The 15,805-nt window shown below is 48.7% G+C and overlaps 1 protein-coding gene across 1 annotated transcript in view; it reads right to left on the bottom strand.

Moving 5' to 3' along the window:
- Nucleotides 1-1,640: 1,640 nt before the first annotated feature.
- The window catches only part of ptk7 (protein tyrosine kinase 7 (inactive)), a 54,009-nt gene continuing 39,844 nt past the window's right edge, over nt 1,641-15,805 (bottom strand). The window contains exons 3-19 of the mRNA XM_023963079.1: nt 14,887-14,989; nt 14,609-14,793; nt 10,066-10,213; nt 9,518-9,648; nt 8,384-8,650; nt 7,467-7,739; nt 7,069-7,188; nt 6,846-6,995; nt 6,612-6,759; nt 5,532-5,659; nt 5,182-5,382; nt 4,796-4,957; nt 4,486-4,718; nt 4,318-4,398; nt 3,242-3,393; nt 2,977-3,155; nt 1,641-2,907 (exon numbers count right to left, since the gene is read on the bottom strand). Of these exons, the coding sequence (XP_023818847.1) occupies nt 2,747-2,907; nt 2,977-3,155; nt 3,242-3,393; nt 4,318-4,398; nt 4,486-4,718; nt 4,796-4,957; nt 5,182-5,382; nt 5,532-5,659; nt 6,612-6,759; nt 6,846-6,995; nt 7,069-7,188; nt 7,467-7,739; nt 8,384-8,650; nt 9,518-9,648; nt 10,066-10,213; nt 14,609-14,793; nt 14,887-14,989 (2,822 nt within the window). The 3' untranslated portion in view covers nt 1,641-2,746. The remainder of the gene's footprint in view (nt 2,908-2,976; nt 3,156-3,241; nt 3,394-4,317; nt 4,399-4,485; nt 4,719-4,795; nt 4,958-5,181; nt 5,383-5,531; nt 5,660-6,611; nt 6,760-6,845; nt 6,996-7,068; nt 7,189-7,466; nt 7,740-8,383; nt 8,651-9,517; nt 9,649-10,065; nt 10,214-14,608; nt 14,794-14,886; nt 14,990-15,805) is intronic.

Genomic DNA, 15,805 nt, shown 5'->3' with positions numbered 1-15,805 from the left:
ATGTCAACGTCACAGTCAACGCTCATGTCGCCGAAAAGCGCAACAAAAACACAAAGTTTTCCGTTACAGATTATTTGAGTTTTTTGTTACGCAGTTTGTAATTCAAACATTTGTCCCCATCAACACAAATGTAGAAAAAAAAACATTACAAGCCAACAATAAAATAACGTGAAAAACAAAAAGTACAACAAAAAGCGCGTGGTGATTTATTTCAGTCTGCTCGGGCCTCAAACTCACCTGTTGGTCTACCTTTATTATGACGGCTGGACCAATGAGCTGAGGTCACCAAACTGAGTCTAAAGGTCACGGATGGAAAAGAGCTTCAAGGTCAAAACTGGTCCAAAACCATATTCCTCTTATTCTAAAGGTTCCTGTTAAAAAAAAAAAAAAAAAAAACTTTATTAAATCAGCCAAATCTGGAGCAGCTACAGCCCAACACCACCCAACCTAAAGAACCCCCCCCCCCCCCCCAAAAAAATGTGGCTTTTTTCTAATTGACATTTCATTTCTTTGTTCAAATCGCTGTGAATCAGGAGCAGAAGAAAAGATGCTGTTTGAAAAGGATTCATAAATATGCTGGGTGGTCACAAGCTGGTCTAGGCTTTCAGAACAGTGATGGGAAAGGGGGCGGGGTGGCTCCACATTAACAGCCTCGGTGGAAGACGACACAGATTTGTTTTAGGCTAAAAACGGCATCATCACTTTTAAAAGGCCACTAGGAAGACTTTGAAAATAGGGCAGAAGATGATGAGCAGAACTTCAAAGATTTCAAAAATGGAATTTAGAAAAAGTAAAGTTATGTTCCATCAAAAAAAAAAAAAGACAAATCTGAGCTCAAACTAAGAAATTAAAGGATAAATCCATCGTCATCATCACGGTGTGCATATATGTATATATGTCAGGTTAAACTTGTCATGGAAGTCAACAGGAAACTACATTAGTTTAAACATGAGCATAAAGAACTTTCTTTTTAAAAATAGGTTTAAAAAGTTTAAAAACAAGATCAAAACGGGCCCAAGAGCTACTAGTTTCCCTCAACGATGGATGGATTTAGAAATAATCAAGAATGACTGAAAACTTATCTGGCAAATATTTATGAAATTCCACAAGCTTTGATAACAATGAATATTAAACCTAATTATGAAATGTTAGAACACTTAAACACTGATTTTTGAGACCATGTTCTTTTTTAAACTAAATCCATTTCTACATAAAAACACCTCCCCCTAGTGGCTGTTTAGGTTACTGCACGGCCACCTCTTGTGGTTCTGACTCGAATCCTCAGAACCACATTTCCATGTTCTGTTTACATCCCCGATACTTTTTTATGTCTTCTAGAACTCTTCAAGTGTCAGAGTGTGAACAGAAGTGTCGCCAACATGACATCACTCGTTATTTTTAACCACGCAGCTGCGAGCAGAGGCCGTCGACTCTGCCACGAGCTGGAGCGTGCAGGAAGAGCACTTTGACTCCATTTCTGCTCATATTTAGACAGCAAAAGATTTTAAATAATACAGAAAGAAATGTTTTTTCAGCTGTTAAAATCGTTGGAGCAAATATTTGTTATTTTCTGAAGAAAAGAAAAAAGAGCATTAGAAAATGACAATATCGTCAATAGAGAAACGAGACGAGAACCAACCTGAGTGAAAACAACGAACCTTTATTGACAGCAGCTTGTATAGTCTGGAATATATCGGATTATTGTGAACCTTTGCTGAAGCGTATTAAAACAAAGTCTAGGAGTGAGTTCCTAGCATTCATTTAAAAACAATACACTAAAATCCACATATATATATATAAAAAACAAGTTGATAAAAAAGGACTTGCATTTGATTAGATATCCCAAAAAAAAGGGGGGGACTGGTTAAGATAATCCTTCATTTTCCAGGCACTTAAAGGAGTTCTGGTGACCCGCATTTGTTGGCTTCTGTTGTCGGCGCCTTCAGACTGTGGAATGAACAGAGAAGGAGCTCACAGTCCGTCTGCAGAAACAGGACCGTCATCATAAATAAGCAGGCGCCTGCGTCTCCGTCTGCACAGCGGGAAGCAGAAGGAGCGTGACCTGAAGTTAGTGCACCGCTTCTGCATCAGAAACACTTGGCCGGGCCGGGCCGTGCCGGGCCGGGCCACGTGGTAGCCACACATTTTTGGACCTCGGAGTTTCGTTTGGACCCTTGAGTCGCGGGGTGAAATCTGGCGACAGGCGGAATCGCCGTGGCGTCCGCATGGTGGTGTTTGCACGTCAACAGAGGCGAGAAAGCGCCTCCAAAATAGAAAAGCCACATTAGAAAAACATAGAAAAGTTCACACTGGCACAATCTCATCCGTTTGTGGTCCTTGGCTATAAAACGGGATCTTCTGCTCGTGGATTGTTGTGGATCAGCGAAGCGACAGACGACAAACCTTCATGCAGACGTGATTCACTCCCCAAACACACAGACACACACTTTGAAAGTTTGGAGGGTTTAACGGAAGCATCCGTCCATCCTCACAGGGTCAGGGGTGGAGGGGGGGCGGAGGCACTGCGGTTGTGTCCAGGAGGGGCTGCAGATCACCGGGGGGAGGGGGGGGGTTGCATTTAAGGCGGAGCTCCGGCGCAGCTCAGAGGGACGTTCACACTAACTGACATCAAGAGTCTGATCCGCGCTCCGGATCGAGTCATAAAGTCGTTTTTCTCTTCAACCCACCTCCCGGGTCGGTTCATAATCCAGCATTTGTGTCCCAGCCGCGAGGGGGGGGGTTCTGCTCAGACCTTGCTGTCAGACGGCAGCTCCCCCAGCACGTGGACGATGTCGGTGAAGGACGGCCGCTCCTTGGGGCCGAGCGCCCAGCAGCGCGCCATAAGCTTGTAGATTTTGGAGGGGCATCCCTCTGGGGGGGGCAGCTTCAGCTTCCCCGCCTTCAGACCTGCAGCACCGAAAAGAGGTTCAGAAAAAAAGCGGGACGGTCGTTCTGACAGCCGGCGGCTTTTCTCACCTTCCAGAACCTCCTCGTCGTCGAGTTTGGAGTACGGCATTTCCCCGTGACTGAACACCTCCCACATCAGCACGCCAAAGGCCCACACGTCCGACTTGGTGGACAGGTCGTCCTCGAAGACGGACTCTGACGGCAGCCAGCGCAGCGGGATCCACGACTGTCGGTAGTGATAGTACTCGCTGTGCACACATGCAAAGAAAAGGAGAACCTTACTCCTCAAAGTTCCCGCCCTCCTGCGTTTGGCGCCTTTTTCCCCCCAGCAGACCTGTTGTAGACGTCCTTGCTGAGGCTGAGCGAGGACACCTTGACCCGCCTCTGGCTGTTGATCAGACAGTTTCGGGCGGCGAGGTCTTTGTGGACGAAGCGATGGTTGGACAGGTGCTCCATGCCGCGAGCCACTTGAGCACAGAGAGACATCTGGACAGAAAGGCAAAGCTTTTGTAGGGAGATCATCCGAACGTCAGAACAGAAACATTTCAGAGAAACATCAGATGATTTAAAGAAATCTTCAGGTAACAGGATGTAAACCTTTGAATATAAACTAATCATATGCAGCTGAGAACAGGACAAACTGACAAAAGACCAGATCCCGATGAGCGGATGGGTCTGGCTGGTTCATACGGGGTCAAGAGGTCACCCATGTGTTTTGGTGCTAAACCGTTCAAAGAAAGACCTCAGAACTGGACCGATGCGGTTCTACATTTTTGGTCCCTGTGATAACCCCAGCGTTCAAGTTCTGAATCGGTTGATGCTTTTTTTTTGGGGATAAAACCACCGTCACAGAGGTCACGCCCACTAAAGAGGAACGCAGGAAGTTGTTTTTTCCCGCTTAGACATCAGATCTTTAATCCTTGAATGTTTCTGGCCTGGTTGGTGCTTTTCAGATGAATAGATTGAAGCTCTGTGTTATATATATGTGTGTGTGTGTGTGTGTCATCGGCATAGTTATGGTAGCTAATGCTGTTCTAACCACGCTGGTCAGAGCTGCGCATGAAGAATTCATTAAAAAATAAAACATTTTTCAAACTGGCAGCTGTTCGGTTGGTTTTATCTCCAGAATAGTAAAAGTACACTTTGGGATTTCCTTGGCAACAGAGGAGTTTTCTTTAACCACACCCACATTCCTAATCTGTTCATGCTCCTTGCTATCCAATTTTCCCAATATTTCAGGAACAGAAAACTGCGAGCAACAGAGGAACGCCACTTCTGCACGCTGCTAAAAATCTACAAGCTTGTAAAACCAACATGTTTTTTTCCCCAGCTGCTTCTTAATGATGCTGGAGGATATGGGAGGAATTGAAACGTGGGTGATTTTTTATTCGTTCCTGAGGTCAGACTCACTTTGGTTTTGGTGCTCAGAGGCTGAGACTTCACTTTGTCGTCTTTACTTTTGGAGATCCTCAGATATTGTTTCAGATCTCCCTGTGAGGGAAAGAGCCGGCAAACATGTGATGAGGAGAAACGCGTCTGAACTGTTTTTAGCGTGTCAACACACGGATGTGCGCGTACCCGGTCGTAGTACTCCAGGACCATGTAGTGCGGCTCTGCTTCCCTGCACAGGCCCAGCAGGCGGACCACGTTGGCGTGGCTCAGCTTGGAGAACATCTCCGCCTCGCGGCGGAAGTCTTGCTGCAGCTGCTCGTCTCTGGTCTGCAGACTCTTCACCAGCACCACCGTCTCCTCCTCGCCCTCCTCGATGCTTTTGGCTTTGGCCAGCAGCACCTCGCCGAACTCGCCTTTACCTGAGCAGACGTTCCCGCCTCAGATCAGAGATCCCAGGAGGACAGAGGCTGAGGGAGGGGGGGGTTGTCATGGTTACCTAATGTGGTGATGGTTTGGAGGTTTGCCCGAGGAAAATGAAGTTTGTCGCTGTTGACGTGGCTGTGGCGTTTCTCAGTCGTCGCGCTGGTTCCCATGTTGGCGAGCGCCACTTCCTCCTGGATCTCGGCGGTGGTGTGGCCGTTTTGCTGAACAGCACCGCCTGGTAAAACACACCTTAACCTCAACTCTGCCCAATTATTACAAACAAAACCGGTTTGTTTAAAGCCACCGGTCCTTTAATTCAACGTTCAACTGAAATGACCTCCATCAAAATCTACTGCTGTGTGCAATGCCCGCAGTGAACACAGGGTGGCAGCAAACACCACGCAACAGTTTCAGGAGCTTCGACCGCTTTGTCAGGATACAGAGGATGCAGGTTCCTACCGTTCAGACACTCCATCTCGGGCTCCTCGCCCTCCGGGCCCTTCTGCAGCCTCTTGGCGTTCCGCCTCTTCTTGCAGTAGAACATCAGTCCCAGCACCACGATGATGTAGGCCACGGCCGCCCCCACAGACAGGCCGATGGTTTGAATCATCTTGTACGGAGCCCGGTCTTCATCGACGTCGTAGGCGTGTGTCGGCTTCTCTGTTGGGCAAAGAAATCCGACGGATCGGTCAAAACAAAACGTTCAAAGGAGCCTTTTAAGCAGTTAAACGTAGGAACATCAGATGCCTCCAGCCGCTGTCCTTTGATCCACAGGAGTTACACTCAAACCTCTGAAAAGCCGGACTTACCGACTACATACAGCTGAGCCACGAGGAATTTGATGCTGCAGCTGTTCCCAGCCACACAGGTGTACCTGCCCGTATCGTCTGTGGTGACATCAAAGATCACCAAGGAGCCGTTGGGCATCTTCTGGAACCTGGAAGACGGAGAGGAAGAAGTGCTGCTGTCAGAAACTCAGGAAAAGAGGTTTGGAAGGGTTAAAAAGGGTTGAATTTGTCCCAAAAGACGTCTTTAGCTGTGATTTCTAACAATCTTTCATGGATTCTTTGTTTCGCCTCATCCGTCTTTGACCCGCTGGAGTTTCTAAAACATTTCCTTTATCAGTAAACATCACATAAACGTTTTACTCCACTTGAGAAACATGTTTTAGTTAGATTTTCCTGGAGAAATCTTCCACCTTCTGGTGTTTTGGTCAAGTAGAAGCAGCAGGTGGAAGTTTTTCTTTGATTCCAGGCGAAACAGCTCCTCATGAACACACTGCTTTCAATGTGGCATAAAGAGATAAGACGTTTCCCTGAATCTGCACCGTTTCTATGTTTGATTTCTCAGATGAGGAGTAATGTTAATGGCTTCCCTACCCCTCTGGCTCCTCCCCATTGCTCCAACTTTAGGGGCATTTGAAGCTGCGGTGGCGTCTGAAAGTGGTTTTTAACGATGGTGTAATCACTTTTTTCACCCAAAGAGTTCACGTTTGTGATTCAGATTTATTCTCAGAAGCTCCGTTTAGAATCAAGATTTCTGTTGTGGAAATTTGAACCTAAAAAACACAGACTTAAGGTGGATCCTTCAGGCTCGTCCAGCACCGGTTTCCCGCCAAACCTCTTCATTATTTTCCACAGACCCGCTTGGACGTGTTCAGGAGGTCAGGTCAACTAAACGGAGGTCATACTTTTGTTTTTGCCAAATCAAAGAGGCAACGGCTGCTGGATGTTGTTAATCTAAGATGTTTGTTAAAAAGAAATCCAGAAAATGCACAACATTAGACAAGTTACAACTACAAAAACACATTTGTTGGGGGTTTGAAACAGCAGGTTTGCAGGCAGATGCACAGCCGTTGTGGACGGGCTTCCCCTTGGAGCTCCGTTCACCTCTTGTTCTTTTTCATGTCCAGCATGGCTTCCTTCAGCATCCAGTGGATGCGGGGCTCGGGGTCTCCGGTGGCCTGGCAGTGCAGGACGGCCGTGTGGCCCTGGTACACGGTGGTGTTTTCCGGCTCCAACTTGAACCGGATGTACACTGCAGATGCAAATCGTCCCATCAGCCAAAGTCCAGAGGGTGGTTTTCGCTTTCAGCCTCTGAAGCCAGAAGTGGGAGGAGCTTACCAGCTACGATGAGAGTCACCAGGGCTCTGATCTCCCCCTGCAGGCTGTTGGAGGCGATGCAGGTGTAGTTCCCGGCGTCGCTGCGGGTGACTTTGCTGAAGTGGAGCTGGCCGTCCTTCTGCTCCACGTGAGGCAGCAGCTCTCCTCCATCTGCAGGACACAGACGGGGACGTTTCATCAAAGCGGACGAGGACAGATTCAAACTCCTCATTCGCCGTCGTACCTGCTTTGGTCCAGCGGATTGTGGGCGGTTCCATGCCTGTAGCTGAGCACTGGATGGTGATCTCCTTATCCAGCTCCAGGCACTGGGACGGCTGGGGGGTCGGCGTGAATTTCAGCTTCTCTACAGAGCAGACATACGACATGTGGTTCACAGAAACATGCAGCCTGAGATCAGAGGCGGGTCAGGTCATCTGTCAGCGCCACGGACAGGAACGCCTCATGACCACCCGGCTCTAAAGCAGAAGCATGAGTCACGCTTCACACCTTCCTGCAGGAACACAGGCCCTCAGGAGCAGCTGCTGCTACACCTCCCTTCAGCAGAAATTACCCACAATTCTTCTCAAAACCTCTAACAGAAGATCAATAAAGTCTAGACGTCACTGATCCCCCCCGCCTCACCGAGCACGGCGACACGAGCGTGGGCGGACAGGCTGACGCCGGCGGTCCTGGCTTCACAGCTGTACATGTGGGCGTCGTACACCTCCACGTTATTGATCCTGAGGGTGCCGTTGGGGAAGACCTCAAAGCGCGGGTCCTCGGGTTTGACCACGGCGTTGTTGCGCATCCACGTGACCTCGGGTGGTGGGTTGGCTCGAGCGAGACAGTGGAGGTAACCGGGTTTACCTTCCTCCAAGTTGCTGTCCTGAGGTCTCGTCACCCACTCTGGACGAGCTGTGCACACACACACACACACACACACACACACAGTAATGAGTCCTGGTGTGTGACAGACTCCCGGAGTTCCTAGTGTGCTAACGGATGTACAGCAGGGCAAACATGGAAATGGTAAACGGCGTGGACTTCTAGAGCACTTGACTATCTTGGCGGTAGCTCTGGATGTTTGGAGCGTTCCTCCGTTTATCCCCGGAGTTACGTTCTAAAGATAATCAGCGAAAGGTGAAATCCACAAAGTAGGATTATGGATTTTCTAAGGCTGTGAAACTCCTCAGGTTTTAAACTCTCCAAATTCAAACCTTCACAAAATAATGATTTCAGGATTATAGAATGAAAACAAATATCTGATCGGGATAGAAGACTTATGCGGATTTGACAAAATGAAGGCCTTCTGTACAGGAGACACGGCACAGACAATAGTCTACAGCCAATCAGGACGCAGAACGCCACGCAGTAAAGAAAAATGGATGCAAAATTGTAGCTGCAATAAAGTGAGGAAGCACGATATTTCTATTACCAGATAATTATCACAGACTTGACCCTTAAAGCTTTTCAGTTTTATGACATGAAAGGAAATGAATGATCGTGTTAACGTCTACGGTTTTTTGACCCTTCTCCCCTCCCGTATGCGAGTGACTTACTGGCCACGGTGAGGGTGGCCTCCTGCGTTCTGCGTCCCGCCTTGTTCTCCGCCACGCAGGTGTAAACGCCAGAGTCTCCCTCCGCCGTCGGGTTGAAGACCAGGTCCAGGCCCTCCTGGAACACCCGGCCTTCTGCGGGCACGCGCTGGCCGCCCCTCTCCCACCACACGTCGGGGCTGGGTTTGCCTCGGGGGGGCCGACACGCCACTCGCTGCTGGGTGTTGGCTTGGAAGACGAGCGACTTCTCGGGCTCCATGTCTTCTATTTCTGTAGAGCGGAGGACAGAGGAACACACTTCAGGCTGCAGGGCGGAGCCTCAGGTTGGACCCGTCGACAGATTTACTGGGCCCTCGGGCCGGAGCAGCAGGTTATCGGAGAACAAAGAGCACCGTAGTCAAATCCCAGACCGCTGGGAATAAACCGGAACCATCGTGAGGCGGGTCATATCAAACTCCTGCAAAGAAAGCGGAGCAGGATTGGAGCCCACAGGACCTTCCACCGCCACGGCCCGCAAAACAGCCGATCACGGAGACGCATCAAACATGAACGAAGGTGGAGTTCTTTAAACTGGTTCCTGAATATGGAATTCTGCTGTCACACAATCCCCCATCATGCCTGCAGGGATTACCAGCAGATTAAGTGAATTAAGACATTTAAACAGAGCTGCGGTTCAGTGAGTTAAAACTGCAGCTACAGTCGTACCTCATTAATCCAAAGCCTTTGGGGGGCAAAGGAACCGTTTATGGGAAACCAGCGTTCAGGGCATTAAAACGCGCTTATGGAGAATAATGGAGCTGCATGCTGGAGCTGGTTAATGACATGAAATAACCGGCTTAAGTCTGAAGAAGCTGCTCAGAATGCTTTCATGTCTTCTTCCAACAATGAAACCGGTTTGACTTGTAATTTGGTGACTTTTCTTCCTGCAGACGCAGCGGTTTGAATGTTTTCTAGACGTTTGGGGACACCTCTTCTCGGACAGCTGGCCCATCTGAGGTAGCAGAATTAGTTGGAAGCAGAATCCGGTGCAGCTCAGTTCTGCTGGGCCGGATGCCGATATGACAATCGGATTATTAATAGCGAGTCTTGGCTTGCAGTGGAAGCAACAGGAAACGAGCCCGGTGTCGGTGTGGGTACCAGCGATCAGCAGGGAGGCCTCCAGGGCCACGTGGGATCCTCTGAGGCCCCGGCCGACACATCGGTAGGTTCCCGTGTTCCTGGGTTTGACCTGCGTGATGAGCAGGCTGCCATTGGACAACAGGAAGATGCTGCAGAAAGGAAGAAAATATGCTATTCACATCCAGGTGAATCCAGGTGAACCACCAGACCAATTCTTTCACCTTTGAGTGGAAATTTATGGAGTTAATTCAGTCTCAATAATCAGAAATGCACACAACCTGTTTCACAAACACACATGTTGTGTTTCACAGATGCACAGTAAGTGTTTCTCACAAATGCGCACGCTGTGTTTCACAAAAACACAGTAACTGTTTCAGAAATGCACAACAGATGCTGCACAAACATCATTTTTAGGTACACTTGTAATATGAACGGCAGAGGAAGTTTGAAGTGATGCATAGAATTCTGTATTCCGACTATATTTGGATGAGATGCAGGTGATGCGGCAGATGTGGTGGGACAAAAGTTAGGTATAGAGTTAGGGTGCATGATGGGAATGGCCGTACCGGGACTTGTTGGACAGCGGGTCGTTTTCGTGGAACCACTCCAGCGTGGGAGGGGGCTCGGCGGTGAACTGGCAGTGGAAAACCGCCTCCTCGTTCTTCATCACCACCTGGTCTTCAGGAGTGACCACCGGCCGCGGGAAGCTCTCATCTGCAGGAGACGCACGGACATCAGCAGGTTAGATCTGCACGCCGTTGACCACCACCTGGTCAGGGGGGGGGGCGCCTTCAGATCTGCAGACAGCCAGATCAATGCGCCCCCCACCTTGAAGATCTTACTGAGAAGATCCTGCAGCTTAAAGGTTGAAGTCTATTTTTCTCTCAGATCATAGAATCATGAACGGAGGAGACTCTCTAATCTGAGGATCACTTATAAATACAGGGCTCCAGACTGCGAGCAATTGGTCGTATTTTGCGACCAAAATTTGAGAGTGTGTGACTGAATTTTACATCTAGTCGCACATGTGCGACCAGTAAATTTGCCTCCCCCACCCTCCATATTTTTATACATTAAACGTGGAAGCGGCAAGTCAATGATCAATGAAATAATCAATGAGACGCGAGCGCACACGCACGCAAACACACACACAAACCCGCACACATACTCATGAGACGAGAGCACACACTCGCGTAAGTGGCTAAAATGCGTGTAGGGGGCGGGGCCTAGAGATAATCGAGTGCTCGTAAACATCTGTGGGAAGGAAACGGAGACAAATATCATCACAACCTGATATATGCGTGCGTCTGAGCTATGAGCAAGCGAACCATTGATTCGTTCTTCCGACCTGCGGCTGGTGTACCAGTGCCAGAGTGTACAGCAGGGGTCTCAAACTTGCGGCCCGCGGGCTATTTGTGGCCCCCACCTTGAAATTAAAGTTTAATTTTAATGCGTCCTGCCAGTTTGTGAATGACATCTTTCCATTGTCGTGTGCGGAGCTGACAAACCAACCAATCACAATGGAGTAAATGACTATTGGGGGCGTGACAATGACCGGGCTTGAAAGCAGGAAACCTGACAGCCCCCTCCCTCCCCGGTAGGGTTGGGCGATGTCCCCTAAATTGGCCGTTGACGATGTTTGCCGTCAACCATCGGGATGGACGATGACATCGTCGGGGGGGGGGGGGGGGGGGGGGGGGGGGGGATTTTTACATTTTTCGTTCTTATATAACTGCTATTCGTTATTTTGCTTTTTTCATTTTATTTCCCAACTAATGACTAATCCGCGATGATCCAGTATAAACTGAGGGAAGTGACTTTAACAAAAAAAGTAACAAACAAAATAGAAAAGAAGTAGTCCGCTCCCGCACTTAACTAGCGAAGTGGACCGGCGGAGTGCGGATTTACAGCTTTGTGTTTGATGGGAAGGGGGGGAGGAGGGGGGGTACATGAGCGGTATGTGTGGGAGATTTAGGACTGCGATCCGTCCCGCAGCTCTAGGGGTACAAGCTATCAAACTCAGAACCGGGTCTAAAAGTGTGTCTGAGCACAGCTCGGATCGTCAGCAGACAAACAGCGGTTTGAGCTTCAAAGCAGAAATGTCGCTCAGTCCTTAGAAAACATTCAAACAATCACGTGGATTTGTGTTTCCAGTCGTGTCCCGACTAAATAAAGGCTGATGTTGTTCACAGCAAGCAGCACCACCCAAAGCTAATGTTGTTAGCCCGTGTTAGCATACTGCTAATCCTGGCTACGTTCAGAAAAAGCACTGACCACACGGATTAAAATTCAAATGATGAGCGAACAGGTGTTTCATAATAACCGTAACATTATTAAAAGCACGTTTAGAAGATCGTCTCGTATTTTACCGAGCTGACATGTCAATATATATAGCCGCTCGGCGCTGTTATCGTTTTGTATTGAATTGTTACATTCAATAAAGTTGGGGGAAAAAAGCCGCTCGGCGGAAGTTGTATCCCTTTCCGGTTTTCAAACTGCGCATGTGCGAATACTGCGCATGTGCGAATGATTTATTCCGACCGAAATTGTGAGCTTAGTGAACGTTTTTATATTCTTAAAACATTTTTTTGGGCCCATGTACACGGTTGGATTCTAATCCGACCATTGATCCCATCAAAATATTTTGTACATGTAACCGCGGCTTATGGTGTCGACGCGCAACGTGGCGGGGGCGTGGCATCACGATGGTGGTCTCTCCATCGGGATGTCAGTCACCCATCACGATGGACGATGACATCGTCCATCGGCACAACCCTCCCTCCCCGGACCACATGAAGGAGTTCCTTACTTTCCTTTTTAGAACGTATCTATTGGCTCGTAATTTTCTAAATGCATGCAGTCCGTGCTGAACTTTTCTCTGGGTCACACAGACCCGGAGGTTACGGGGGTTACGGTTAAGCGCGCGGCGTCGCATCCCCCCAACCAAACGGTTTATGCACGGCTGTTACGGCAGCACACCGCTCCCGCGGGAGTCGGGTCATCTGAGGAGAATAAATGTCCCACACCTACATGCGTGACAGCTAACGGGGCTTGAACTTTAAACACGTGTGAGCAACAACACGGTTTAGTCCGAGACGCACTTAAAACACGTGGTGAAAATGCAAGGATAGACGTGTTTGAGATGAACCAGCGGCTCGCCTGGATCACTGGGGAGACCAGGCCGGGGGGGAGGGGGTGATGGCGAGACTGAAGGAGAACAGCAAGTTGAAGTTCAACTCAGTTCAATTTAGTTTTAATATTCCTCTCCCCCTTAGTATGATCTGTGTTATTATATATTTTATATTTATTTGAATGTTTTGTAATGGATGTAGCCTATTTTTAATCAATTGGTATTTTAAATTGTTTCAATTTCTCACTTAACTACAAAAACCATCAGGACACATGTCCCATAATGCATTGTTTTGTAGTCATATGGCAGCTTTCAATCAGTTCAGTACTAAATTTCCAGCTGCGTTCGGTAGGTTGGGGCCTTGCTGCTCCCGCCCCTTTCTCCTGAAATTTTTGTGATGATTGACAGGTGATGTTGGAGCAAAAACAAAAATATATGTCACACACCAGGTGATCTGAACAGCGTTGCGTCCACCTGGGTGATCTCAAACACGCTTATTGTGCTTCTTGGCTGCACTTATTTGGTGTCACCAACATAAATTTCCATCAGTTTTTGAGCCTCTCTCTGATCTCAGGTATCTGTATCGATTGTTCTGATATCCAGTGAACATCGCCCGTTCTTTTACAGTTTACCTTCTTCTGTCAGTTTACCTTCTTGTTGCATCTTCAAAAGTGCAGAATAAAATGTGACACTGAATTTGAAACAGCACATTGTAATTTCTGTATCTATTATTAAAGTATTTATTAGTAATACAGTGGAAATTAGTAGATTTGGTTAGAATGTTGATTTACGGTATGCGCCCCTAAATTTTCTGGTTGTGCCCCTAAAATTTTCAGTTGGGGGGCCACTGTGCTCCTAGTGAAAAAAGTTAGTCTGGAGCCCTGAATTAATAAAAATAAAAAATCCCAGATTTTAGATTAAAACACAAAACGGGAAAACACCATTTCCTGATTAATGAAGAATAAAATGTGGAGTTTTAAATCACAAAAATGACCTGAAGTTCATTGGTTTTAACAGAGTCGGGCCTCTTAGAACCACCTTAGGAATAAAAAGTTCTGCCAAAGCAAAGACTGGGAACAGAGCAGTCTGCAGGAAAACTGGAGCGGATCAGGCTCCATAACATGAAGTAGCTGTAATCCAGGCTTACGGAGGTGAGCCAAGACTTTACCTGCTGCCAGCTCACAGAGGAGTGGCTGCCAGGAGCAGAAACTGGATCTGGTTAAGGGCTGGTGTGCAGACAAAGAGGGCGTGCCCCCACAGAACACCTGGCCCACCCAGGAACCAAAGCGGCGCTCCAAGAAGAGCAGCAGAGGCGCGGTGACACCATAACCCGCATGTCAAAGATCGTTCAGGCGCTCAGCCTGCACGTCTTTGTGGCGGGGGGCCAATTAGAACAGAACCACACAGGCAGGTTCTGTACCAACGGGACCCGGGCTGAGGCCTGCTTTTGGGAGCACCAGCAAACGAAAGCCAGAAAGGGCGACGAGAATCAGATCAGGAGCAGCACTTGACTGAGATTCCCGCTCGCTCTGCGGGGCGTTTCGGCGGCGTGGATGGCGGGGGAGGAAGCGCGCTCTTCAGATAATGACAGCTGAAACTGCATCTCCCCTGCTCGCTCCACTAATGGGCTTTCTGTCAGTTCAAGCAGAGAAAACGTGGAGCGAGAAAAGCTTTGCGGGGAGGAAGCAGACTCCGCCCGCTCTCACACTCGCCGCTTTGATGAATACAGACGACCCTCAGCAGGAGCGGCGGCCGTCAGGAGGACCGCATTTCTCTGAGTGGAGAGGTCAGATCTTTCTGCACTTTCATTTTCCTGGTTTGTTCTAATATTAGGGAATATTGGAGCAGAAATGTGGTTTTAACCTGCGTACAGTGTTCGTCATTCAGAAAATCGGCGTGTTTGTATACGTTACATGTCAGGACAACAGACTGTTTGGAGCAAACATTTGGAGGGAGGCGTTTCCCAAACGTGCGCACACCTATAATGTTGAGAGTGAAGTTTGGATTGCTGCAGACGCTCCCGGCTGCATTTTTGGCACAGCAGGAGTAAAGGCCGCTGTCATCCGGACTGGCGCTCTTGATGGTGAGCGTCCGCTCCTTGTTGTTGATCTGATGGGTCTTCTCCGTCAGCTTCACGCCGTCTTTGTACCAATGACACGTTGGTCTAAGACAGATGAGGAGGAAAGAGCAGAGACAGGAAGCTGAGCGGGGAAGGCGTCGTTTGGAAGGATCAGTCTGGACAGACGCTGGGACCTACCGAGGGTGTCCGTCGATGTGACAGCGCAGCGTCACCGGTGCAGAGCTCTGGATGTCCTCCTCTGAAAGAGGCTCCTTCAGAGTCAGAGCGCCACTTTCCAGCCCTGCAGAGGCAGAAGAAACGTGAGCAGAGAAGGACAGCAGGAAACCGTTAACCGCCTCGCTGCGACATCACTGAGTGGACTGGCGTTCTTTACACGGTGCATGAAAGCAGGCCACACATCAGACTCGCAGGTTTGACAACACCCAACACAAAAAGCTGATGCAGTCAACTTGAAGGATTTTCAAAATAAAACAAGAAAAAGTCACGATCGCTAAGCCTTCTCAGGCGTCACATGACGAGTGAGGAGGCCAACAAACTGTACTCAGGTGTGTCAACACTTTCAACCAGAAACGGTCAGGAGGAATCGTCTGCATGAACGGCGTGAAGCCCATCGACTGTGACGGAGGGGAAACCAAGCAGGAACAGAGCTCAGCTGTCCCTGAAATAGAAAACACCGATCACTGTGAATGAAAGGACGCCGTCCAAGAGACACGGGGAAATAATAAAATCCTCCTGCACTAGACATTTCAAATGGAAATTGTACTAAAGGTGCAGAAAACTGTCAACTGGTGAGCAAGGCACCAGAGCAGAGAGGAGGTCCGTGTCCTCAGAGCAGGAATTCCCCTCATCCCTCTGCACGCCGACTAGACAAAGACTTCAGCTTGGTTGTAATTTATGTTCCAATATGCACTCAGGAACGAGTGCATGCACGCATGTACGCACGTACTCATGCACGCATGCACTCATGCATGCACTCAGTGGGGGTTTGTTTGTTTGGGCTGCATCAGCTCTGTGGGATTTCTATACCGAGCCCGTTTTCTGCAACCACTCCTCGGATGCAGAGCTCCAATACCGTCTGTGGGTTTGCTGCATCTCC

This window comes from Oryzias latipes, chromosome 15 (genome assembly GCF_002234675.1).
Source record: "Oryzias latipes chromosome 15, ASM223467v1".
NCBI lineage: Eukaryota > Metazoa > Chordata > Actinopteri > Beloniformes > Adrianichthyidae > Oryzias > Oryzias latipes.
The sequence above is the reverse complement of the archived record's forward strand: the minus strand, read 5'-3'. Positions and strand labels throughout refer to the sequence as shown.